At 41.5% G+C, this 23,546-nt stretch overlaps 1 protein-coding gene across 2 annotated transcripts in view; it reads right to left on the reverse strand.

The window, feature by feature from the left end:
• HLCS (holocarboxylase synthetase) overlaps window positions 1–23,546 on the reverse strand; it is a 119,735-nt gene that overhangs the window by 92,249 nt on the left and 3,940 nt on the right. For both annotated transcript variants that reach the window (XM_041400025.1, XM_041400026.1), the window contains exons 3-5: window positions 18,421–18,583; window positions 15,920–16,797; window positions 12,069–12,251 (exon numbers count right to left, since the gene is read on the reverse strand). In XM_041400025.1, the coding sequence (XP_041255959.1) occupies window positions 12,069–12,251; window positions 15,920–16,797; window positions 18,421–18,583 (1,224 nt within the window). The remainder of the gene's footprint in view (window positions 1–12,068; window positions 12,252–15,919; window positions 16,798–18,420; window positions 18,584–23,546) is intronic.

The raw sequence follows: 23,546 nt of genomic DNA on the forward strand, positions 1-23,546 counted from the left end.
ACTTCATTCTGGCCAGGTTCTCCACTTCAGAAGGGTTTTTGTTTCACTCCTTGCTTTTGTAAGACTGTCCTGACCTTGGCTGTTTTTCTTTTAGAGTCACAAAAGGATCCAAAATTTTTAATTCTACCACAAATCCACTCCGAAGATAAACTTTTAACTGATTATATACAAACCAACTTTGTAGAAACTCTTTATATTATAATAAATAGTCCCAAACTGAAGGGGTAACTTCTAAAAATTAATTGCCCTAAAAGAAAAAGTTGAATTAATTAAACTTTAATCAGTATTAAAAAAAAAAGGAGTTTAAAATGCACATCCAGAATAGCTGTACACAAAATTTGAGTACTAGTTGTACTCAAACCAGACAAAATCTATATTAATACATGGTATTTAGTGATTAATTAATTCATCTTTGGTGAAATAAGGACAGTTTTTTGGGTTTTGAGCATAATTGCTGGGGAAACACGAGACTGTGAGCAAAACAGTGATTGTTTAATTTTGAGTTTTAAGTTTGATATGTGCTTTGAGTTTGCCAAACCAGTGGGGGGAAAAAAAAAAAAAAGAGGATTGTGACAGTGGCTGTGAAAGTTAAATTCTAACAGCAAAATTATCAAACACCAGCAAATCATGAAATGCTTCTAAGAGAAAAAAATGTCCTTGAACAGATGGAGAATTTTTTATCTATGGAGCAATAAAGGCAGCAATAATTATAATAAAGTTTAAATGCAGTTCAAAAATGTCCAATCTGCTAATCCTGGGCTGCTAATTAAACAGAGTGGATTGTGTAGGATAGAAAAAAGCTTGGAAATATTTGGAGAAAAGTCCACTTCCACCTCCAGAAGTGCTGCAGAGATACCAAAAGCAAACCCTTATCTTTTCTGGATATTCAGAAATACCACTGGACTGAAACCCACATAATACCAAAATGTGTTAATATCTGTTAATATCAGTATGTGTTACTAATATCAATACGGCTACAACAGGAAGAAAAAGGAAAAGATGCTAAAACAGGAAGAAAAAAAAAGCCTAAAACAAGAAGAAAAGGGAAAAGAAGGAAAAACCTCCCATAATTGCAAAAAACTCCCAAGTACATTGATTTAAAATAATGACAGAAATATTCCAAAGGCAGAAGGACAGTTAAAAATGTTTCCTGGTATTTCTAACGAAATCTTTGGAAATTCAAATATTGATTTTAATTTGCAGCTCATACTGCTTATGGTAACCTTGGCAAAGTGCCCCTCTCTTCAAAGGAAGCAAAAAAATAAGAATTACCATTTGTTTTCAGCTATTCTATTTTCTTTTCCATCAGCAAATAATTGTACTGAGATCCCAACACCTAAAACACAGTTAAAAAATGGAAAATACCCAGATAAAAGCTCTCTCTGCAGCTGCTGCTCCTGACAGGGAGCTGTGGTACACTCACTAGTCCTAAACCCAACAATTCCATCTTGGAAAAGAAAAAATGTCTTCCAGACCAGAAAAATGCAGGGGTAATTGCTCACTTCATGTAATAAGTTCTAAAGTCAAAACATGCCAGATGCAATTTTTTATTTAGATCCTGACAATCGTGCATCAAAACACAATTACTGTTCCTTATCTTGCAGAAGAATTTCAGAAATACCTCCAGGAATTAATTTGCATCGATTCTGACTCCATGTAAATGCTGAGACATGCTCTCACAAAGTAAGTTTTTAAAACTCCTGAGGATCTTAAGATGTTTTTTAATTCCTAAAACTTGACTTTATTCCATAAGCAGGGAACATCCAAGCAGAGCTCTTAACACAAGACAGTTTCTCCAGCTGAATGTTGCTCTTCCTTGAAATTATTTTAACAATGAGACCAATGTAACTTTTTATACTTCTACATGACCTGTTCATCAGCTGAATGCTAAATTACAAAAGAAATTGTGATTAATTTCTTTGTTCCAAGTGTGACATCAAAAAACAATCACTAAAAAAGGAGCCATAAGTGAATGGTTCAATAATCCAAATTAATATCCATATATATCCATAATCTCTCTTTCTTTCTCTCAGTAAATGAAAACAGCTTTATTTTTGTTTAGTTTCTCTGTCTGAAGTTGTTAAGGCATTGAGTTCTGTAAGTAAATCTATATGCAAAGGAAAAAAGCTGACTAAAAATCTACATGTGGATTGTTTGTCCAGCAAATGTTTGAGACTTAGCAATCTGTGACCCCACTTCAAAAGATTTTGGTTTCTAAATGATCTAAACTCCAAATTTAAGTTCTCACCATGTGTAAAAATCATAAATTTATTACAATTAATACTCTCAAACTGAAGAAAATATTATTTTCCATGTTAAAATCTTCTCAATATTGATCCTGCAATTGCCTGGCTTTTACTATTATTTTAATTATACATTTATTGGTTTCTTTTACAAATTAAGAGGTATATTTTGAAATGTTTTCTGAAGTAGTTCTTGAAACACTTCTTAGATAAATTCAGCAGCACAATTCAGTATAGGCTTGAGAAACAACTAGAGCAGGAAAGTGATTCTCAATAAAACAAGCTGTAAAAATCCAACCTTGTCCCACATTTTACTGAAACCATCAGTCCAAAGCAGCACAATTTTTATAGTTAAAATTGTGAGACATGTACATAACAACCAGCAGCTGTAGGGAATGCTAGAAAATGCAGTAATAAAGTTATTTTCTCCATGTTCAAGTCTTACTCCTTACCTCTGCTCTTCAGCTGTTGCCCCATTCCCCTCTCTCCTCCTCCCACACAGCCTCTGCTTTTTCATCTGCTATCAAACCAGATCCACCAGCTCTTCCTCCTGCATTTTTTCTCTCCAAAAAAAAAAAAAGTTCTTATCCTCATCAGTCAAGGAGCATGCTCTGATTTACACACTCCATGGAGAACTCTCATCCCAACTTTTCTCAGGGCTGGAGCTCTCTGGTCTCCTCTGGGCCTCTGGCACTTGACTCACTTTTATTATCTTGTGTATTTAGTAAGAAATGGGTAAAGAAAGGAGGTAATTTCTGAAACTTGAGGTGGCCAGTATGACTGATATAATAAAATTATACACAGATTAAATAATTACATATTTTAAACATATTAACACACACAGACACAAGACTGTATATAGGATTATGGAATTATACAGGTGCAGGACCAAAAGTCATCCCTGCTGTGGATCCTCTAGGAAATGCTGGCAGAGATAAAACTGTGAGCAGCTGAAATTCCTGCAATTAAATCACCTCATCCTGTGAAGAACAGCTCTGCATGAGCTAACTGTAAAATACAGGTTGCCCTCATAGACCTTTACACAGGAAACTTTTCCTGGGAGAAGAAAAATACATATACCACGAAAACAGACAGCACAAGATGTATTCTGATTTTTTTTTCCTTCTGAGAAAACCTTGCCTCGATTTTCCTGTAAATCCTTTGTCATCACCAGTCCAAGTCCAAGTGAGTACAGTGGTTTACTAAAGTCAAACATGTTCTGCTTGTTGGGAACACCCACTGCAACCCCAAAAAAAAAAAAGAGTAGGAACTACTGCAAACTTTCTGATTTCAGCTAACAGCTGCTCTTTAATCAGCTTTTCACTCTAGGAACTGCATCGTGTCAGCCAGACAGGCACATGCCAAATTCCACTGCCCCTGCACCTGGAATTTCCTGATTTCCTCAACATGTCAGAAACCATGGCTGGAAATGAACTGTCAGAGGATGAACACACAATCCCTAAGGCAGTCCCTTCCCCATCAACTGCTGGCACAAGTCAAAGCTGACAATGGCTTTTTTTGGAGTCTTTGCCCAGTGACAAACTCTGAGAACACCATGGTGTCTTTTAAATCAAAAACTCCAATTAAACTCCCATCTTAATGATCCAAAATAAATCCAGTCTGATAAACTTCAATAATAAACTCTGTGTTGAAGACAAGGTTTTTTTCCTGCACATTACTGGACAACTGGACTGTCAAAGAAATAAAATATATATTCAGAAGACCTGGATGTTGCAAATGCAGCCTTTCAAAGGAATAAAATACAAATTCAGAAGACCTGAATGTTGCAAATGCAGCATTTCAAAGGAATAAAATACAAATTCAGAAGACCTGAATGTTGCAAATGCAGTGTTTCAAAAGCAGATGAAGTTTGCAGTTTTTTCTTTTTTGAAGAACGATTTGACAGGACACTTCTATTTCCTCTTGGTTATATACATTTATTTATCCCTATATTTATCCAACTTGCCCCTTTAATTAAAATATATGTTAATTAAATATATATTCTGGTCATAATCTGCTTAGAAGTGAAGCTACAAAAGGAGCTCTAATGGAGCTGTCAGACAAGCCCTACAACAATTTCCCATTGTGGGAAGGAGGCGTCATTTCTGAGCAATGGTAACTCGAGAGGATCTCGCCAGGCTCCAGCTGATGCCAAGCCTGCTCTCATTTTCCCAGTCTCACTTCCATAAATTAGCTGCAGGCCCCATGGACATCAGGCAATCTTGAGGTTTTTTTGGTTTTTTTTTATGTTTGGACATCCTCCACTTTTGTCAGATCTTCAGCAGTGAGGTCAGAGCAGTGCCAAACGCACGGTGTTTGTCACAAGGCAGGGATTCCTGCCCTCCAAAATCCCCCATCTGCTCCAGGGCAGCCCTGACTCCAAAGGCTTTACCAGGAGTGCTGAAACAAAATCCACACCCAGCCACTTGAACCACAGCCCTCACAGCAAGGCAGAATGGGACACCTGAATTTGGATCGATCTGCCACCGAGGGTTGGACTTTTTAAATTTAGATCCCCATCCCAAACTCCCAGATTAAACTGAAACTAAGAAAAGTTAGCCTCAGCACTCTGCTGAGCAACCTGTACTCAAGAAATGCTCAGGCCTGGTGCTGCTCTCTGTCATCTCAAGAGTGAGAAGTCAGCAGCAGACCGAGATCACAAATGTTTTAAATATATATTACATAAGCCATTCTGGGGGGATAATGAAATTTTCCATTCTCTCCAGCACAGAAGGAACATGCCTGCTGAAGAAAGTGGTTGTGAAGTATCATGCACACTGACTCGAAGCCAGCCTTGAAACATGAGAGAATCCAATTCCATGAGTGGCACTTTGGTCAGATGCCAGCACATCATAATTTCACATCAGAGTGAGCTCCACAGAAAGATTAAATGCTACTCGGTACAAAAGGCATTAACTTTTAGTTCTCACAGCAGCATAAAGACCCTTTTTATGGAGATTGCTATAAACAGCAGACTTGCTTTCACTCCTCAAAGCTTCTTGCATTTTCCAAATGATCCTCAAAAACATTTTTTGAATCAATACATAGCCCAAAAGCTGTTTACAAACCATAATGCAAAGTAAGAATGCTGTTCATTATTATGTGCCTACAAATGTGCTTGATGCTTGTTTAACAGGAACAGTATGTTTGCTGCCATCCAGCAAGAAGGAAAACAAAATCTGAAGTACAGAAGTGTAAAATAAAGGCAATGTTTGCCAGATTTCCCTTTCCCTCTCCCCTAAGTACATGGCAAATATTCCCTGAAGATAAAGAGCAGAAAAGGAAAAGGTATCTTTAACCACCACCTGGAATTACTTGGCTCCACATTTGTAATTCCCTTCACCTCCCATCAAGATTTCTTAATTGGAAATGTTTTACTGTATTCTGACACTACATGGCATCAATTCCTGTGGAATTTCAAAGGCTGGTTTCAAACTGAGGAAATACTATACAGGGCAGTTGCTGCAAACATGCAAAGATATTTTCATACAAATCTATATACAACACACTATGCATGAAATGTTTTTCATCCCTTCCCTGTTTTCCCCCTTGAAATCCAGCTCAGAAGTGTCCCCTGCTGGCAAACACCTTCCCCAGACTGCAGGAGAGGTAGGGAAAGCCTCAGCTGCATCCAGCTTTGGGAGCAGCAGAAATTCCTGGTGATTTGGACAGAATTCCAACTCCAATGTGGCTCAGCTGGGCAGGGACACTGCTCAGTACTGCTGAATGCACTGGGAACACCTGCAGCACCCCAGGGTTCCCTTAAAATCAGCTCCAGGAAAAAGGCCAAAGAAAGTTTTGAGAGTGAACAAATTAGGAAGTAATCCAGCCTACTAATAATTAGAGAATCCCAGAAAGGACTGGGTTGGAAGGGACCTTAAAGAGCACCCAGTGCCACCCCTGCCATGGCAGGGACACCTTCCACTGTCCCAGGCTGCTCCAGCCCCAGTGTCCAGCCTGGCCTTGGGCACTGCCAGGGATCCAGGGGCAGCCCCAGCTGCTCTGGCAATTCCATCCCAGCCCCTGCCCACCCTGCCAGGGAACAATTCCTCATTCCCAAGATCCCATCCAACCTTGCCCTCCTTCACCTCAAAGTCAGATTTACAGGATGCAGCCCGAACAAAGTTCATTTGTCACTCAAATCCTGTTTCCCACCAGGATAAACAATCTCACAACTGACCAGTTGAATTTTTGTCTCACAAATTAGTAAAAAGCCTTTTATAGTTTCACAGCCATGTTGCACTATAGGGTTGGTTAAAAAGTTGCCTCTGAACAAAGAGCCAAGAAAATTTTCTTGAAAAATGTTCCTGTGACTGTCATTAGTCCTCAACATCTTCTTCTCCACGCCTTCCACCTGCAGTCACTGTTACTATTCCTGATACCATGGAATTATCAAGGTGGGAAGAGCCCTCCAGGATCATCCAGTGCCATCCCAGCCCCACCAGCATCACCCCAAACCCTGTCCCCAAGGCCACATCCAGACTCCTCCTGAACATTCTCACAGACAGTGACTCCAAACCTCCCTGGGCAGCTCAGCCCAAGGCCTGACCACTCTGCCAGGGAAATTTTCTTCCCCAATCTCCAACCTGAGCCTTTCCTGGTGCCATTTGAGGCCATTTCCTCTCCTCTTTTCCCCTGGGACATGGCAGCAGAGCCCGACCCCCCCGGCTGTCCCCTCCTGGCAGGAATTTTGCAGAGCCACAAGGGCCCCCCTGAGCCCCCTTTTCTCCAGGCTCAGCCCCTTCCCAGCTCCCTCAGCTGCTCCTCAGAGGATGTGTTTTCCAGCCCCTTCTCAGCTCCATACTCCTTCTCCGGACACTGACAAGAGGGTTTATTTTGTTGTTGTTTTTTTGTTTGTTTGTTTTTGTTTGAGAACAAAACAATTTTTCAAGGCAAGGTGTTAATTTCATGTCCTTCAGTGATCCAGGCAAGCTCTTCGCATCTAAGAGAGCCATGAAAAGGACAACCTCAAACAGGGCCCTGAGGGGCTGGAGAGTGTCCAGGGCAGGGAACAGAGCTGGGAAGGGACTGGAAAACTCCTGATGGAGCTGAGGGGCTCAACCTGGAGAAAAGGAGGCTCAGAGGGGACTTCATTGCTCTGCACAAGTCCCTGCCAGGAGGGTCAGGGAAAGGAGGAGAGGAAATGGCCTCAAATGGCACCAGGGGAGGTTCAGGTTGGAGATTGGGACAGAAAATTTCCCTGGCAGAGTGGTCAGGCCTTGGGCTGAGCTGCCCAGAGAGGTTTGGAGTCACTGTCCGTGGGAGTGCTCAGGAGGAGTCTGGATGTGGCCCTTGGGGACAGGGTTGGGGGGATGGCACTGGATGATCCTGGAGGGCTCTTCCAGCCTTGACAATTCTGGGATTCTGTGACTCTCATTTTTCACTGCCAGGGCTGCCTTGGCACAGAAGTACCTGTGAAAAGCATCCTGCCCTGGACTGATGCCTTGTGCAGGCTGCCCCAGACTGTTGCAAAATCTGCTCCACAAACTCAGCTTCTTTTAAGCTTTTACCTCTACCAAATAAGTGGAACCCAAAAATTTACAAATTTAACTCAAGAATCAACAGTTCCATAAGGAAACTACATTAATAAAAGTGTGCAGAGTAATGGAAGACTGGGGAGAAAGAATTAAAAGATGCTAAAATGCACAGAATTTATTCCTCCATAGGACTGTGTGACAAGTGTTAGAATTGCTCACTTGGGTACAAGAGGAGATATCACTGAGATACAAAAGCCAGACCAGAGCAGCTCTGAACTGCTGAATTTGGACACAGTCCCTACATAATTTCATTATTCTGAGTGTTAATGAAGCAAAAAGAGGAAAACAATGAGGCACAAGACCGTCAAAAACCATATTCTTGGAGAACAATTCCCTTCAGAACCACACTCCAACACCAGCAAACAGCAGGAATTAGGATTAGAATCCAGACATTGACACTTCCCATGAATGCCAACACTGAAAAAAAGTTAGCTTTATGATTTGTGTGGCCCTTCTGGGTTTGCAAGTTTTTGTTGTAAAGAAACAAAAGTGAATTTGAGGAGGGGAGAGGGAAGAACACAAAACCAGCAAATACAAACCAACCCTCCCTGCACACACAGGCAACTCAAAGCCTCGCAGCCCAACAAATGGCTTTGAATTTATTATGGAAAAAAAGCCCTAAATCCACGGAGTTAAATTCCAAATATTTTTAACTGATAGCACAGTTATCAGTCCTTAGGTGAAGTTTTACAGATACATTAAATCCATTCCCCAAAACCAGTAACGTGCTTCAGCAAATACCCATTTTTATTGGTACAAAAGCATTGACATTGCTTCATCTGATTTTTTTCCTTGAAGCTACTTTGCCTTGAAAGACATTTTCATTTTTAGCCAAGAAACAAACTCAGAATAGCTTTCAAGTTCAAAGGTTTTTGCTCATTTCAAATAATACACAATAATATATTTAAAAAAAAAGGTTAGACACAAATGATTTATCAGTGATTTATTCAAGTCTCTCATGGTCTCTTGGTCATTTAATATTTTTCTTTGCTCTTATTTTACTTCTGAGACAGAGAAAAGAGCAAATTTATTTTCTGGAATAAATAACTCCAAAGAGCTCTTGTTTTTTGTTCCACTGTCTGTAAGGCAGGGATGATGCTCATGCTTTGAGAGTAAGAGAAAACAAGCAAATCTCCCATTTTGTAGAATATACATTTTTGGTTCACTTATAAACAAAAAAAACCTGGGTAGTAATAAAAACTAGGGAGTTTCAGGGTAACTACCCTTTATTTTAGCACTGGAAATTTTTTAAAAAAACAAACCCTGAAGTTGAATCTCAAGTCCTACAACACCCATGAATATGCATGGAAATATTTCAGAAACAATTGTCTCCAAATGTACCCTGAAATCAGGGTTCATTATAGTGTTAGCTGAGAGTTCAAATTTCCCATCCTCAAAGGAAGATTTATTCAGGATAAAGTAACTCCACATTTTCTTGGCTGACATAATGGACCTGGAATTTAAAAGCAGACGATGCCACCCCAGAATCAAGACATGGAAATCTGCTCTGAGTTGATTCTGCCCCAGCTACTGAATTACTCAAAAACACAAAAAAAAAAATTGAGTCTGAGGAGTTTTTACTCAAGTTTTAAGATGTGCAAATGTGTGGGTATAACAGCTCCTAATGGGAATAATCATCACTGGGACAAATCTTATTCTTCAAGGAGTAAATCCTTGGTTTGAAACCTACTCTGAAACTCCGGGCAATAAAACACAATCCTGGCATTTATGTCTGAAAAATTATCCTTGGAGATGACTGAAAGAGCAAATATTTGAGAGTTTAAGGGCAAAGCTGCAGAAAAAATCAGATCTCTATGCTTGGAGCTGCCACTGAACATGTGGGTGCCAGACACTGGAGTCCCCCCTCCCCGCAGGACACAGAATTTCCCTCTCCATTTGCTCAACTGCTCTGCAGCCCAGCAAGAAAAGCAGAAAAAACAAAGATTCTGGGTTTTGCTATCAACACAGGCCTCTAAAATTACATTCAGCACCAAATTGTGTAGACTTAATTAAGCTTTTAACCAGTATTTTAATTGTTCTTCATTCCAACACTGCCTTTGTGGTTGTTGTAGCAGAATTCTCCCTGCTAAGATGTAAAATCCTTAAAGATGGACATGACCATCCATTAATCAGATAGCAGAGCTTTCATTTGGATTTAAAATAGAATAATTCCAGTTCTGCTCATGTTTTGTTGGCCTTTTGTAATCCATGCAGCAAGACTGTGGTGAATTGGAAATGAAAACTTCAAAATGTGAATTCTGAGGAGGAAAAGTAAAAAAAAAATCCAACGCACCCCTCAGGAATAGCTTCAAATTCCACTGTAAAAGACGCCAAGCAACACTCACGGAGTGGAGAGGAACATCTTAAATTCTAAATAATCACATTTACATCAATCAGCAACATGGGTTTGATGGGATCATTAACAGCATCTCAACAATGATGCAGAAAAACACAGACTGTCCAGGAATTTCAGCAAAGGCAAATCAGGAGAAGCTATCTGTTCACAGAATAAAGTTTACAATTTTATTTGATGCCCAAAAGGTACCAAAAAACAGGTCTGGTGAAAGTTCTGATAAAAGATGGAAGAGGCACCAAGGGAATCCCACAGAATTTACAGCTCTGCTGCAAATTGAAGAACTCCCCAAATCAGCACTTAAAGCTGAAAGAATTTTAAAATTACCCCAAAAAACCCTCAGCTTCATTTTTTTTAATGAAGTAAAAAATGCAGAGCAAACCCAATTATTATTTTTTCCTCATAAGCAAAAGGAGCTTGGGGCTCCTGAAATTAATTAGAAAATCTGAGCAGCTGAGGGGAACCAGCAGTTTTTAAACACAACAGAAACTCCAGTTTGGGGATGAGGAATCCTTCCTGAGCTGCCAAGTCTCAGCAATAGTGAAATATTTCTCATCATTTTTGGATCTGCTAATAAGAGCTTGAGCTTGCTTGATCATCATTTGACTAATTATGGTATTTGTATTACAGGGAAGTAAGAAAACCATCCCAAAATCACTTGCTGGCAATACAATTAAGGATTTCCTCAAATAATTCACATTTTTGGTATATCCTGGCTCTCTGGGAAAGCAAGGAGGCCTATGGAGAAAAATAAATAATGGATAGATGGAGAAAAAGAAATAACTTGTGAGAAAGTTAAACTCTAACACATTCATTATTTATTTCAATGTGCTCTCTCTTCATTAGGAACTGTAGTTGTTACAAGTTGCAATTTCCTTTTACACAAAATTCTGGAATTATGCCAAGGCTAAAGGGAAAGACATTACAACAACGACTACACACAGCAAAACTACCATTAAGATATGTGAATAAAACAATTAAAATCTCATGAAACCAGACAAAAATTAATAAATTTTAGGAATAATTTATTAATATAATTTATGATGTAAATTTTAAAAACTAGTTGTGGTATAAACTTTAACTAAAGAAAATACAGTTAAAATATCTTTACTTGATGGTCTGCAACCCTGGAGTATGCCACTAGATGGCAAGTTTGGATAGAAATTAGCTGAATTTTAATTTATAACATGCTTGAGAAGTCCAAAGACATTGGTTAGAAACAATCATGAAAAAATAGTGAAAGAGGAGAACAAAAAAAGGAAGAATTCAATAAACAAGTCTTGTGTCTGGAGCACATTTAATACAAGCCAAAGAGGTTAAATGGGTTTTAGTTTTGTTTCCACATTGCCACACAAATGGAGAATCAATTCACACAGGATTTTGAAGTTGTGTTTTAAAGAAAAACAAGTGAAAATCACTGTTTTACACATTCCTCACAATTGTTCAGAGCAGTGTCTCACGTGGAGGAGAGCAGCACTGAGAGCTGACATTTGAATTACCAATATTCCCAGGAAATATTACAACATCCTCAGGAACCAGGGATTGCCATCCCTGTGCCATCAGCCCCTTCCCAATCACTCCACTCTGCTCTTCACCATTTCCTCTTTTGTTGCCAGCCTGTGCAGAACTTTTTGTCTTGACTTAAAAGGAAAATAAATCCTGGTTTTCAAAGCAGTTCTTTCTGTAGCTCACTACAGCCTTCAAAAGGAACAGCATTAAAAAGTTCTTACCAGAAATACAAAAATATAATAAAATTAACCCGGCACAATTCCCCTGTGGTGAAATTCAGAACTCCATCTAGCAGGGACCAAAAATTGGATGGATTAAAAATTAGAATTTTTGCTTACCTGAAATATCTGTTGAATACTCTCCAAACAAAAATAGCAGGCTTTAAGAGAACACTGAATTTCCCTGGCAGGGTAAATCCCAGCTTACCTCATCTGGAGAGAGCAGATAAATGGGTGTTAATTCAGGAATTTCACTCAGTTCACAGCTGAGCCCAAGGCAGGTCAGGATCTCCCTGAGAACTTCATATCTCTTGGAATTGCTCATTTTAAGCAAATTAAAATCCTCTTCAGTTTGCACATCCATGGAATTGCTGTCCAGTTCCAAATGGGCCTGGCAGGATTTATAAAAAAAGAAAATCAGTTTGCAATTCAAGGATCACAGCCATCAATACACCACCATTTCCTCTGAAATCTACCTAAAATTACCCTTCTTAATAAACTTTTTCTGGAGTAGTTGATCAAACTTAGCTTACCAACTTAAATTTAACTTCCTGCTTTTCAGGTCTGCCAGAACCAACAGCAAGGTTGGACATTTTCTGGCTAGAACATGAGCAGAATTCCATTACAATTAAAACTGAAATTCCATTAAAATTGAAATTACATTAAAATTGAAAGAGCTTTTTAGAAGCTCTTTTTTGTGGTCTGTAATGTGGACTTCTTTATTTCATTACACAAAACCACCCAAACCCAGGGAGAAGAAGGTGAAGAAGAAGGAGCAGCCTCCACCCTAAACCCTCCATCCTGCTTTATATCTATTACTGTATTCTAAACCCTTAAACTCTGAGTTTCCCACCCTGTGATATCACACACTTCTGTCCAAACTGCACACCCACAATCCCAGTTCTGTCATTCCATTTTGGAAGCTTCTCCAGGGCCTCAGGTGAGTGCAGTGTTCTCCTGGGGGTCAGTGCCTACAGCACAGAAAGTCTGAAATTCTCATCAGCCAGGGTTCTAACACACAAGGGCTTTGAAGTATCTTGGAAAAGCAAAAAAAACGAGCCAAAAAGGAGGTTTATGAAGGATTTTTTTTCCTCTTGCATTTAATTTCAACTTCCAAGCATCTGCTTCCATGAGCAGTGATGAGGAGTGATTTTCTGCCAGGTGAGAAAGTAACTTTTTTAGACAGAAGGGTTTCTTTATCTGCACTGATTTCCACTTAATTAATGTGACTTGCTTGAGTTCTCCATATCTTGTAAATGAAAGTGAAAATTTAAGTGAAAATAATTTAGGTGTCATTCCTTAATTGGACAGTTTGTCCTTTAAAGGCCTTGGAGAGACAGAGACAGGGCTCCATTTTAGTTTGTTAGAGTGAAGTGCTGCAGAACTAAAGGTTTGTAAGACTGCAACAGAAATACAAACTAATAAACATCTGAGTCCCAAAAAGAAATACCCTCTCACACATTTAATCCTGACCCTGGCAAAAAAAAAACAAACCCAAAGAACCCACACTTGTATTCTCTGCAGATTCATTTACTGCTAATAAATAAAGCCCTTATTTTTGTTAATGTCTTCCATTTTGTAAAATTTAATGATGTTCTTTGTGTTTTACACATTGTCATTGAAATTCAGGGAAATTAGTGAGTGTGGCTGCCCCTGGATCCCTGGCCGTGCCCAAGGCCAGGTTGGACACTGGGGCTTGGAGCAGCCTGGCACAGTGGAAGGTGTCCCTGCCATGGCAGGGGTGGAATGAGATAATTTTAAGATCCTTTCCAACCCAAACCATTCCATGATTGTAAAAAAAATACACTAAAAAGGAAGCAGGACACACCCACCCACCAGAGGAGTACAGAAAAAAGGGAAACAAATCAGCCAGAACACTTCATGGCTGATGTCACTGCCTGGAAACAATAAGGGCTTTTCAAATCCAGACTGGAGGTCATTTAGAATTATAAAATGTCACACTAATCCTTTTAATCTGGTTTTTGAAGCTGTGCTCTGATGCTCTTTTCTTTTTCCTGGGGAAAACCTCTGGAGTATTAAATTTTACTACAGCAGGAGGATCAATTTAAAGGGTGCAGCAAAGCAGAACTTGCAGGGACAGAATCAAATCCATTTTCTGGGTGGCAGAGCTGCCTACAAAAAAAGCAATAAATATCCTCCAATGTCTAACAGAGTTCCCAAAAACCCAGCAGATTTAAGCTGATAAAAGACAAAAACACTTCTAAGAGCCCCCTCAATATTTCTGAGCTACATAACTGCTACAAGAGCCTTGACACCTGATCCCTTAGCAGTTAAATTTCAGTGCTCTGGGCTCCTAACAAAGTTCCCTACCTAAAATACTGGTAAAAACAGAATCTTTCATAAGTTTGTGCATCTTTTATATTCTCTAACTTAATCTTGGGAAATAAATCTTGATCTGCTTTTCTCAATGATTTATTCTCTATACTTCATGGTACTTCTTATCAACCTTTCCATCACCCAAAACTTTAGCTGGGAATATTTAAATCATTTCAATCATCAGTGACCAACATTTACCTCCCCATGAAAGCTTCCTCACCCATTATCCAGAACATAAAATTAAGAAAAAAATATTATGAACATTTGAACTTATCTGTTTCATTTTTTGAGGGCTTTGGCTGTTTTGGTGTTTTTGTTAACCAGAGATCACAATATCATGATACTGGAGAGGCACCTACTTCCTGGGATATTATTTTTAAGTGGAATTAATGATTTTGGCTCATCCTGGACTACCCCAATTCCATCCCCCAGATTCTCTGAGCTGTTTGATAGGTACAGAATATTAAACATTTAAACCTTTAAAGCCTGAATAAGGACTCAGGAAACAAAAAAGTTTCCAGCAACTTCTTGCTTTGCCACAATTGCTATTTTTCTAAGGATTTTATGGGATTTATTTCCTATCTCCCAAAATCTGCTCAAGCTGTATTCCAGCACCACCTCCAGCAGGCAGAAAAGGAAAGCTCTGCTCTGGAATATGAGAAAATCCCGGAATAATTTGGGTTGGAAGGGACCTCTGGAGGTGATCCACTTCAATCCCCTGCTCAGGCAGGGTCACCTGGAGCAGGTGACACAGGAAAGTGTCCAGGTGGGTTTGGGATGTCCCCGGAAAGGGAGACTCCATCACCTCCCTGGGCAGCGGCTCCAGGGCTCTGCCACATCCATGGAAGGAAATTCCTCCTCAAGTGGAGGTGGAACTTTCTGGGGTTTGGTTTATGGCCACTGCTCCCTGTGCTGTCTCTGGGCACCCCTGGGGAATCTGGCACATCCTCTGGCACCCCTTGGAGATATTTCCTTGGATTAATGAGTAAAATTCCTGCTTCTTACACAAAACTGTTCTTTTCTACCTTGCCTGTTCCACACATGCCTGACACCATGGTGAAAATAAGGAAATGTTTTCCCAGCAGTGACATTCCCCTTTATTTAACACCAAATGAAACCCACCCTGCACTTGGATCCCTTCTACACCCAGGACATCCATTTACACCTGGGAATGGCTCCCACTGGGAAAGGGGAGATTTGGGTGGGATATTGGGTTCTGCTGGCAGGAATGGCTGGCACAGCTGGGATTGTTCAGCTGCACAGGAGAAGCTTTGGGCTGAGCTCAGGGTGGCCTTGCAGGGCCTGAAGGAGCCCCAGGAAACCTGGAGAGAGACAATTTCCAGGGCATGCAGGGACAGGACACAGGGAATGGCTCCCAACTGAAAAATTACAGGTTTAGATCAGATATTAGGAACAATTTCCTCCCTGGGAGGGTGGGGAGGCCATAGAATAGAACTCCCAGAGCAGCTGGCTGCCCCTGGATCCCTGGTAGTGCCCAAGGCCAGGTTGGACACTGGGGCTGGAGCAGCCTGGCACAGTGGAAGGTGTCCCTGCCATGGCAGGGGTGATACTGGATGGGATTTGAGGTCCCTCCCAGTGCAAACCATCCCATGACTGTACACCTCCCCTTGACAGGAACCCACAAGAACATGCAATGGGAACAATTTTTTAGGAGTGCACAGCATGCAGCAATGATGAAATGAATTCCCCTGCCCACAGTACCTGGGAAAGGATGGCTTCTCCTCCACTGCTCCCGTGAGTCAGGTGCACAATCACTGTGTCTTCAGCAGCATTATTCAATCGACTCAACACCTTCACTCTGCTGCCATCTCCCTTCATGCCTTCCTCAAAAACACAGCCACTGACCAGCAGGTTCAGCTTCACCTCAGTGCTGTCCTTTTTAGACACCACCAGCTCATGCACCACCCTCCTCAGTTTGTTTTTGCGCTTTATCTTCACGCCCCCAAAGCTGAAGGACGAAGAAAGCCCAAGAATCTTCCCCCCTTTGGACAGAAATTTCATGAATTGCCTGTGGATGCCCTCGGGGATGGGCTCCTCTGTGACAATGAGCAGCAGCAGGGAGTTCTCAACCCAGGGGTCTCTGAGCACTTGCTCCTGGTGCAGCTGGTACACGGTGTAGCTGTCAGCATCGATGCACTCCCTGAGCACTGACTTCACCTGCTCAAACCTCCCTTTGGCAGCCTCAGAGCCTAGATAAATCAAGATATTAGGGGGTTTCCCAGCCAGGTTTATTCTTTTGATTCCTTTTTGCAGACATTCATGCTCCTTCTCCTCCCTCCTGCTGCTGCAATCGTCGGGGAGCTCTGGGATGTTTTCTGCAGAGGCGAATTTCACCGACTCAATGGTGCTGCTCTCAAGCTGCAGGCACTCCTGGCAGCTGGAAAGGTGCAAGTGGTGGTGCTCCCCACCTCCTCTTTCCTCATGTCCCCTTTCTTCTTCCAGCTTGCATTTGTCCTCCTCAGCTCGCCCTAATCCTGATTTCCCAGCAGGAGTTACTGCATCCATGTCTGTGCTTTTCTCCTTCACTGACGGTGCCTCCTGTGCCAACTCCTTCAGAGCAGATTCCTCTAAATGGACAGCTGCAAAAGGTAAAGGATACCAAAAAAGGGTTAGGATAATGAGATTAAAAGGGTTAGGATAAATATCATTAACAGCAGAATTCAATTTCAGTACAAATGCCCTGTAACAGCAAGAGTTTCACTTATTTGACACAACAAATCCTATTTCCCCCCAGGACAAGACCTGCACTCACACCATAAATCTAAAGACAAAACTAGGAAAAGAAAATACCTCTGGAAAAATACTGCTCTTCTAAGGAGGGCAGGGTTTAAAATTGCTGCTGTTTTGAAATAAACTGTTTTGAAATAAGCTAATAAAGTGATGGTATTGGGTAAGACAGATATTGAACCACGTCCCTTGCACTGCTGAAGGCTGCAGATAAAGGTTTGGCATGAGAAAAGGGAGTAGAAAGACATTTGAACAGATTTCAGTCTGCAGAAGGCAGAGAGACCCACCCACAGCAAGATTTGGGAGCTAAGAACCCAAGAGAAAACAAGAAGATGAACTGTTAAAAATTCCCCTTTTCCCCTAAAAATGACAGAAATGTGAAGACAATTCAAAGGAAATACAAGTGAGAAGAGAACAGCAAGGATGATTATTGCCAGCAAGAAATGTGCAGAGCAAAGAGGAGAGAAAAAATACTCTTCACAAGGGAGGGTTTCAAGGCAAAATCTGAAACTGAATCCTTCCCCGCTCACACCCAACCAAATCAATTTATTATGCTTTTAATCCAGGGAGAAACTTGATGAACAATATTTTGTTAATCAAACTTCAATCCTATCCTTATTATGAAACTACATCCCCCTCAGAAACATGAAGCAAGTTTGGTTTTGTTTTTGTTTTTTTTTTTTTTTTAATATCCCAAGGGAATTTCACAGCTTCCAATCTCTGTTATTTCATCCAGAGCCTCCCCCAGCCTGTTCTGGAGCAGCTTCCACACAGCACTGGAAGCAAAAGGAGGCAGAAAACATTTTAGGAAGGGACTGGCTGGGACACTCTCAGCATCCTTCCTTGGGGAAATATTTATGCAGAACAGCACCCAGAGAGACAGAATTTCGCCTCAGATTCTTTTGGGAGAATATTCCTGTCCTCTTGCACTTCAGCTAAATGTTGATTTTGTCATTCCTTCATTTCTGCCTGTGCACTGTGATCTACATTAAAAAAACAGCAAAGCAAAAACAAACCCCACAAAAAAAGACCAAAAAAATCCCACTCCAAATTGTTCTCAGTCCATGTTCAGCTTTGAATACACTTTAACTTCAAATATGAAAAAAAGAAATTGCCTAAAATCTTCCAGCTTTGGATTTTTTTTTAAATAGATTTGTTAATCTAACAGACAAGATTTAAAGAAAACATTTTCTAACTTAGGGTTTGGAGCACCCTGGGATTGTGGAAGGGGTCCCAGCCCACAGCAGGGGTTGGAAATGGATGATTTTTAAGGTTCCTTCCAACCCACACCATTCCAAATCCTACAAAATTAAAGCAGAGCTACAGAGGGATTCAACCTGGAATCCCAACAGGAAGAAAACATTGCCAAAAAAAGAGCAAAATATTCAGGTAAGTATAAAAAGTATGCACAAAGTCCTAAAATAACCATAAAGCAAGAATGTTGTGCTATTAAAAATGAGCAGGAGGGTACTTACAAACAATCCTGTGTGGCACCATCCCGTTCTCCATCTGCAGCCTGTCTTCCAGGAAGGCTATTCCAAGGCTACTGAAATTATCTACACTGGCTTCAGCAATTAACTTAAAAGGTTCACCAGCTTTATAGGCCAAGGGTGAACAAAAGTCTGACCACTTCACAATCTAGAACAGAGCATATGGATGGCTTTCAGTTGGGAAAATTATGGGAAAATCCCCAAGTAGCAACAATATTGTGAGTTTCCAAGAGGGACTGCAGGAGAATTGAAGAGTTGACTGAGGGGGGGTTGCTTTAGGCAGCAAAGATTGAGCCCTGATGGAAGAGAACATCCACATCAAGTGTTGGGAGCAAACTGGGAGTACAGAGGAATCATTCCCAAAGATCAAGGCTCTACAAGTTCCAAGCAACAAAATGGCAGCAGAGCTGTGAGAAAAATTCTATTTGGATTTGTTTCCTTCAGCACAAACTCCAAGCAAAAATGCTGATAAAAAGAACAAAATTAAACTACAAGGGTTTAATAAAAATTATCAGAAGCATTAACTAAACCTTAAGGGTTCAAGATGCTTATCTACATCAAAAATTCCTTTCTCCAGGAAAGAAACATTGCACAAGTGGGTGACACAACTGGATACACAAACCACTTGTTCTCTCGTGAAAGAATTTTTAGAGACCTGCCTTCATGACCTAAAAAAAAAAAATCAGCCTTTGCCATGTTCCAAAACATGGGGAGACAAAGTGCAACTCCCTCAGGGCAGCTGCAGCACTTGGACTCCCCTTCCATGAGGTTCAGCTTTTTCACCCCACACACTAGATATAAAACACTGACTGAAGGAAGGAAAAACTTATTTTGGATGCACAAACTGAGGGTGAGCTGTCAGTTATTCTACTTGTTCATAATTAGACCATCAGCTAAATTTACCTTTTTATTTACTGCAATAAAATGGTTTAGACACCATCCAAGAGAATCCAGCTGCAGCTTTTGACTTTGTGGTGTTTCCCAAGGGAACAAGAGGAAAGAACAAACAACCCCAATGGTTCTGTCTCCTTTCTAAGGCATTCTCAGAGACAATTTCTGGTTAGTAATCATCAAACCCAAATGAGACCATTCAGTCACAGAATCCCAGAATGGTTTGAGCTGCAAGAATCTTAAAAATCATCCCATTCCCAAACCCTGCCATGGCAGGGACACCTTCCACTGTCCCAGGCTGCTCCAAGCCCCAGTGTCCAACCTGGCCTTGGGCACTGCCAGGGATCCAGGGGCAGCCACAGCTGCTCTGGCAATTCCATCCCAGCCCCTGCCCACCCTGACAGGGAACAATTCCTTATTGCCAAGATCCCATCCAGCCCTGCCCTCTGGCACTGGGAGCCATTGCCCATGTCCTGTCCCTGCATGCCCTGGAAATTGTCTCTCTCCAGGTTTCCTGGAGCTCCTTCAGGCCCTGCAAGGCCACCCTGAGCTCAGCCCAAAGCTTCTCCTGTGCAGCTGAACAATCCCAGCTGTGCCAGCCTTTCCTGCCAGCAGAGCTGCTCCATCCCTCTGCTCATCCTGGAGCCTCCTCTGGGCTCTCTGCAGCAGCTCCAGCTCCTCCCTGTGCTGGGACAGGGCTGGGGCAGCTCTCAGGTGGGCTCTCAATCCATATTTATATTTCTGACCTTTGGATATCTAACAAAAAACCCGGCTGGGTATCTTCTGATCTGTGATTTTTGCTAACCCTTAGTGAAAAATTCCCTTTCCAAGAGGAGAAGGGGAGCAGAGTGTGGGGTTTTACCACTTTGAACCTGGGGGTGAAAGCCCAGCTCTGTGACACCAGAGCACAGCCCAGCCCGTGGTGGAGGGTGAGGGGCTCACAGAGTATTTAAATATCCTTTCTTTTCCAAGGAACAGGCACAAGTAACACCCACACCTTGAGGCTGTCAGGAAGGTCTGTTGATGCTCTTGATCACCAAGTGAAGTCTCAGATGTAAAATGTAATTATTGCTGCACAGTGCAAATGAAGTGAACCCACAGAAGCAGCTCACAAAGTAAAGCTCTTGCCAAAACCTATGACCCTGAAATCAGGCAGCAATCCATTGGCTCAGAGCAGAGCAAAAACCCTCAGGGAATATTTTCCAGCTTTCCTGCTATCCAAATCCAAATTTGGATAGCAATTCTAAATCAAAATTTTGTCAGAATAAAGGATGAAAGCTCTTAGCAAGAGATGAGACATCATTCGTACTCCTGTTTTCTGAGTACCCCTCATTTTCACCAGCCACAGATACTGACAGGTCCTACAAAAAATGGTTTTTCTGGCCAGAAATTCCCCCAAGAGCAACGTGTTCCCACAGCCCCTGGCTATGGTGACAGCCAGAGGGACCAAAATTAAGAGCACTTTGCTGTGTTCACACAGAAGAACAATAAACAAAATAAACCAACAGTCCCTTTCCTCTTTAGTTTTGATTTTTTTGCCTGGACTATCACTTTTGAGCTTTCTAAATCAAATTAATTAGCAATGCCCACATAAGAGTGAAACATTTTCCATCCCAAGGAAAACAAAAGCAAACCCAAGAATATTTTTAAAAAACCAATAAACCCCAAAAGAATGGATAATTAGACCTTCAATGCAGACGTTTTTGTGGATCTTTCTGCTACAAAAAGTAAAATAAGACTCTTCCATGTGAGCTGGCCCAGGTGTACAAGAGGGAGGGCACAGCTCATTTATCTCCAGAAGCATCCACCTGGATGGATTCCACCTGCCAAAGGCAATAAAACCATTTCCAAACCAGCTGATGCAGGTTTTCCCAAGGAAAAGTGTGCCCAGTGCAATCAGGACCAGAAGATTTGAGAAGAAAAGGTCCCACCAAGCTCCACAGAGCTCCATGAAGCCCAGGATTTCCAGTGACGCAGCACTTCTGGACATCCCTCCTGACTTACAGGCCCCAAATCCAGGCTCTGCTCTGCACCTGGCAGGGGGTGAAGGCTCCCAAAGTCTGATTGCAGCCCCAAAACTGGAGCTGAGCCCATTCCCAAGCTGTCCTCCTGCCCTGCCCTCAAATAAATCTATTTATCCTCTGCTCCCCATGTTCCCTCCAGCAGGATCATCTCCTGGGAAAGGTGACCTGGAGGACACTGGATCCTTGCTGGAACTTTGGGTACAGGAAATATTTCTTAGTTTGTTTTAACAAGTCCTATTTCTTAGGAAACCACTGGTTTTGGCTTTTGTTTATGGAGAGGGTTTTGAAGACTTTGGAATTAATTAGAATTTATGAGTGTGCAAAACAGATAGTAGTATAGTTTATCACAGGGTGAAAAATTTAGAGTTTTGAGGTTTTAGTATGAAGGTGGATAGAAGACAAAATAGAGGATTTTGGGTGTTGTTTGATCTTTTTCTTCATGATTTATTTTCTTCTGCTTTATTTTCTATTGTGTTGGTGGTATAGAGTGATTAGTTAGGGAGAGCTGTAATACAGATGTTGTGCAGCAGACAAAGAATTAGTTATTGGTAGAAAAGCAGAAATAAAGGACATTTTAAGAGTTAATTAGATAAAATAGCTTTAAAAGACCTTGAAAGTGTACATTTTGTGACTTTTTTTGCTGCCTTCTCTTTGTGTGCCAAGTTTGCTACAGACAGTGTGTAGAACTTCTGATAAGATAAAAAATAACAACTTGAAGACTAAAAAATTATTTCACACAGATCCTCAAACAGGGAGCAGCCAGGCCATGAGCACCTGTGGATGTGATTGCCTGGAACCCCAGGGAGGAGCCTGAAAGCTGATTCCAGGAAATTAGGTGACAGATGGCCCTTTAGGGACACCCAGGACAGCACCTTAGCTGTGGGAAGTGGATTTGTAGAGAATGCTTCAAGTTTGACAGAAGGTTCACATAGTACACATCTGTATTCAAACTTTGAGGTAAGAAATGCTGACTTTAGGGTTCAAATTAAAATTAAGGTTTCAAATAAAATTAAGCCCTTTTGATGCTGCTTTAGAAATTCTCTACAAATCCACTTCCCACACTTATCCATGGCCCCAGGGGTGATCCCAGCCTGGGGCAGAGCCTGGTTCATGGAGAGCTCTGGGATTCCAGCAGCAGCCCAGATGTTTCACGACAGACCCATCCTGACATGGACATCTTCCCTTTCCTCCTCTTCCCTGGAGGCACTGAGATCCATCCCTCCCCTCCCACAGCCTTCCAGGGCCTAAAAGGGGCTTAACAAAAAGCAGGAGAAGGATTTTCCACTGTGCCAGGCTGCTCCAAGCCCCAGTGTCCAACCTGGCCTTGGGCACTGCCAGGGATCCAGGGGCAGCCACAGCTGCTCTGGCAATTCCATCCCAGCCCCTGCCCACCCTCCCAGCCAGGAATTCCTTCCCAATATCCCACCCAAATCTCTCCTCTCCCCATTCCCTGTGTCCTGTCACTCCATTCCTTGTCCAGAGCTGTTCTCCTGGAGCCCCTTTAGGCTCTGAGCTCTCCCTGGAGCTTTTTCTTCTCCAGGCTGAACAATCCCAACTTCTTCCAGCCTGGTTCCAGAACAGGGGGGCAATTCCCACCCGCAGCCAGAGAAAAATGCTACTGAAAAGTCTCAACAAAATGTCTCTGGGTCTGTTAGAAACACAAAATAGAGCTTAATTATTACCAGTGATCTGAATGAAGCAATTCCCTTTTTATTCCCCATAACATCACAACCCACCTGTGCCCCTTTCTATGCAAGAATATTGAATATCTGTACCCCTTTCTGTGCAAGAATATTGAATATCTGTACCCCTTTCTATGCAAGAATATTGAATATCTGTACCCCTTTGTGTGCAAGAAGACTGAATATCTGTGCCCCTTTCTATGCAAGAATATTGTATAGCTGTGCCTCTTTCTGTGCAAGAATATTGAATAGCTGTGCCCCTTTCTATGGAAGAATATTGAATATCTGTACCTCTTTCTGTGCAAGAATATTGAATACCTGTACCCTTTTCTGTGCAAGAATATTGAATAGCTGTGCCCCTTTCTATGGAAGAATATTGAATATCTGTACCCCTTTCTGTGCAAGAATATTGAATATCTGTACCCTTTTCTGTGCAAGAATATTGAATATCTGTACCCCTTTCTGTGCAAGAATACTGAATATCTGTGCCCCTTTCTATGCAAGAATATTGAAT

The sequence above is a fragment of the Onychostruthus taczanowskii genome, unplaced genomic scaffold (genome assembly GCF_017590055.1).
Source record: "Onychostruthus taczanowskii isolate IOZ18803 unplaced genomic scaffold, ASM1759005v1 scaffold17, whole genome shotgun sequence".
NCBI classification, from domain to species: domain Eukaryota; kingdom Metazoa; phylum Chordata; class Aves; order Passeriformes; family Passeridae; genus Onychostruthus; species Onychostruthus taczanowskii.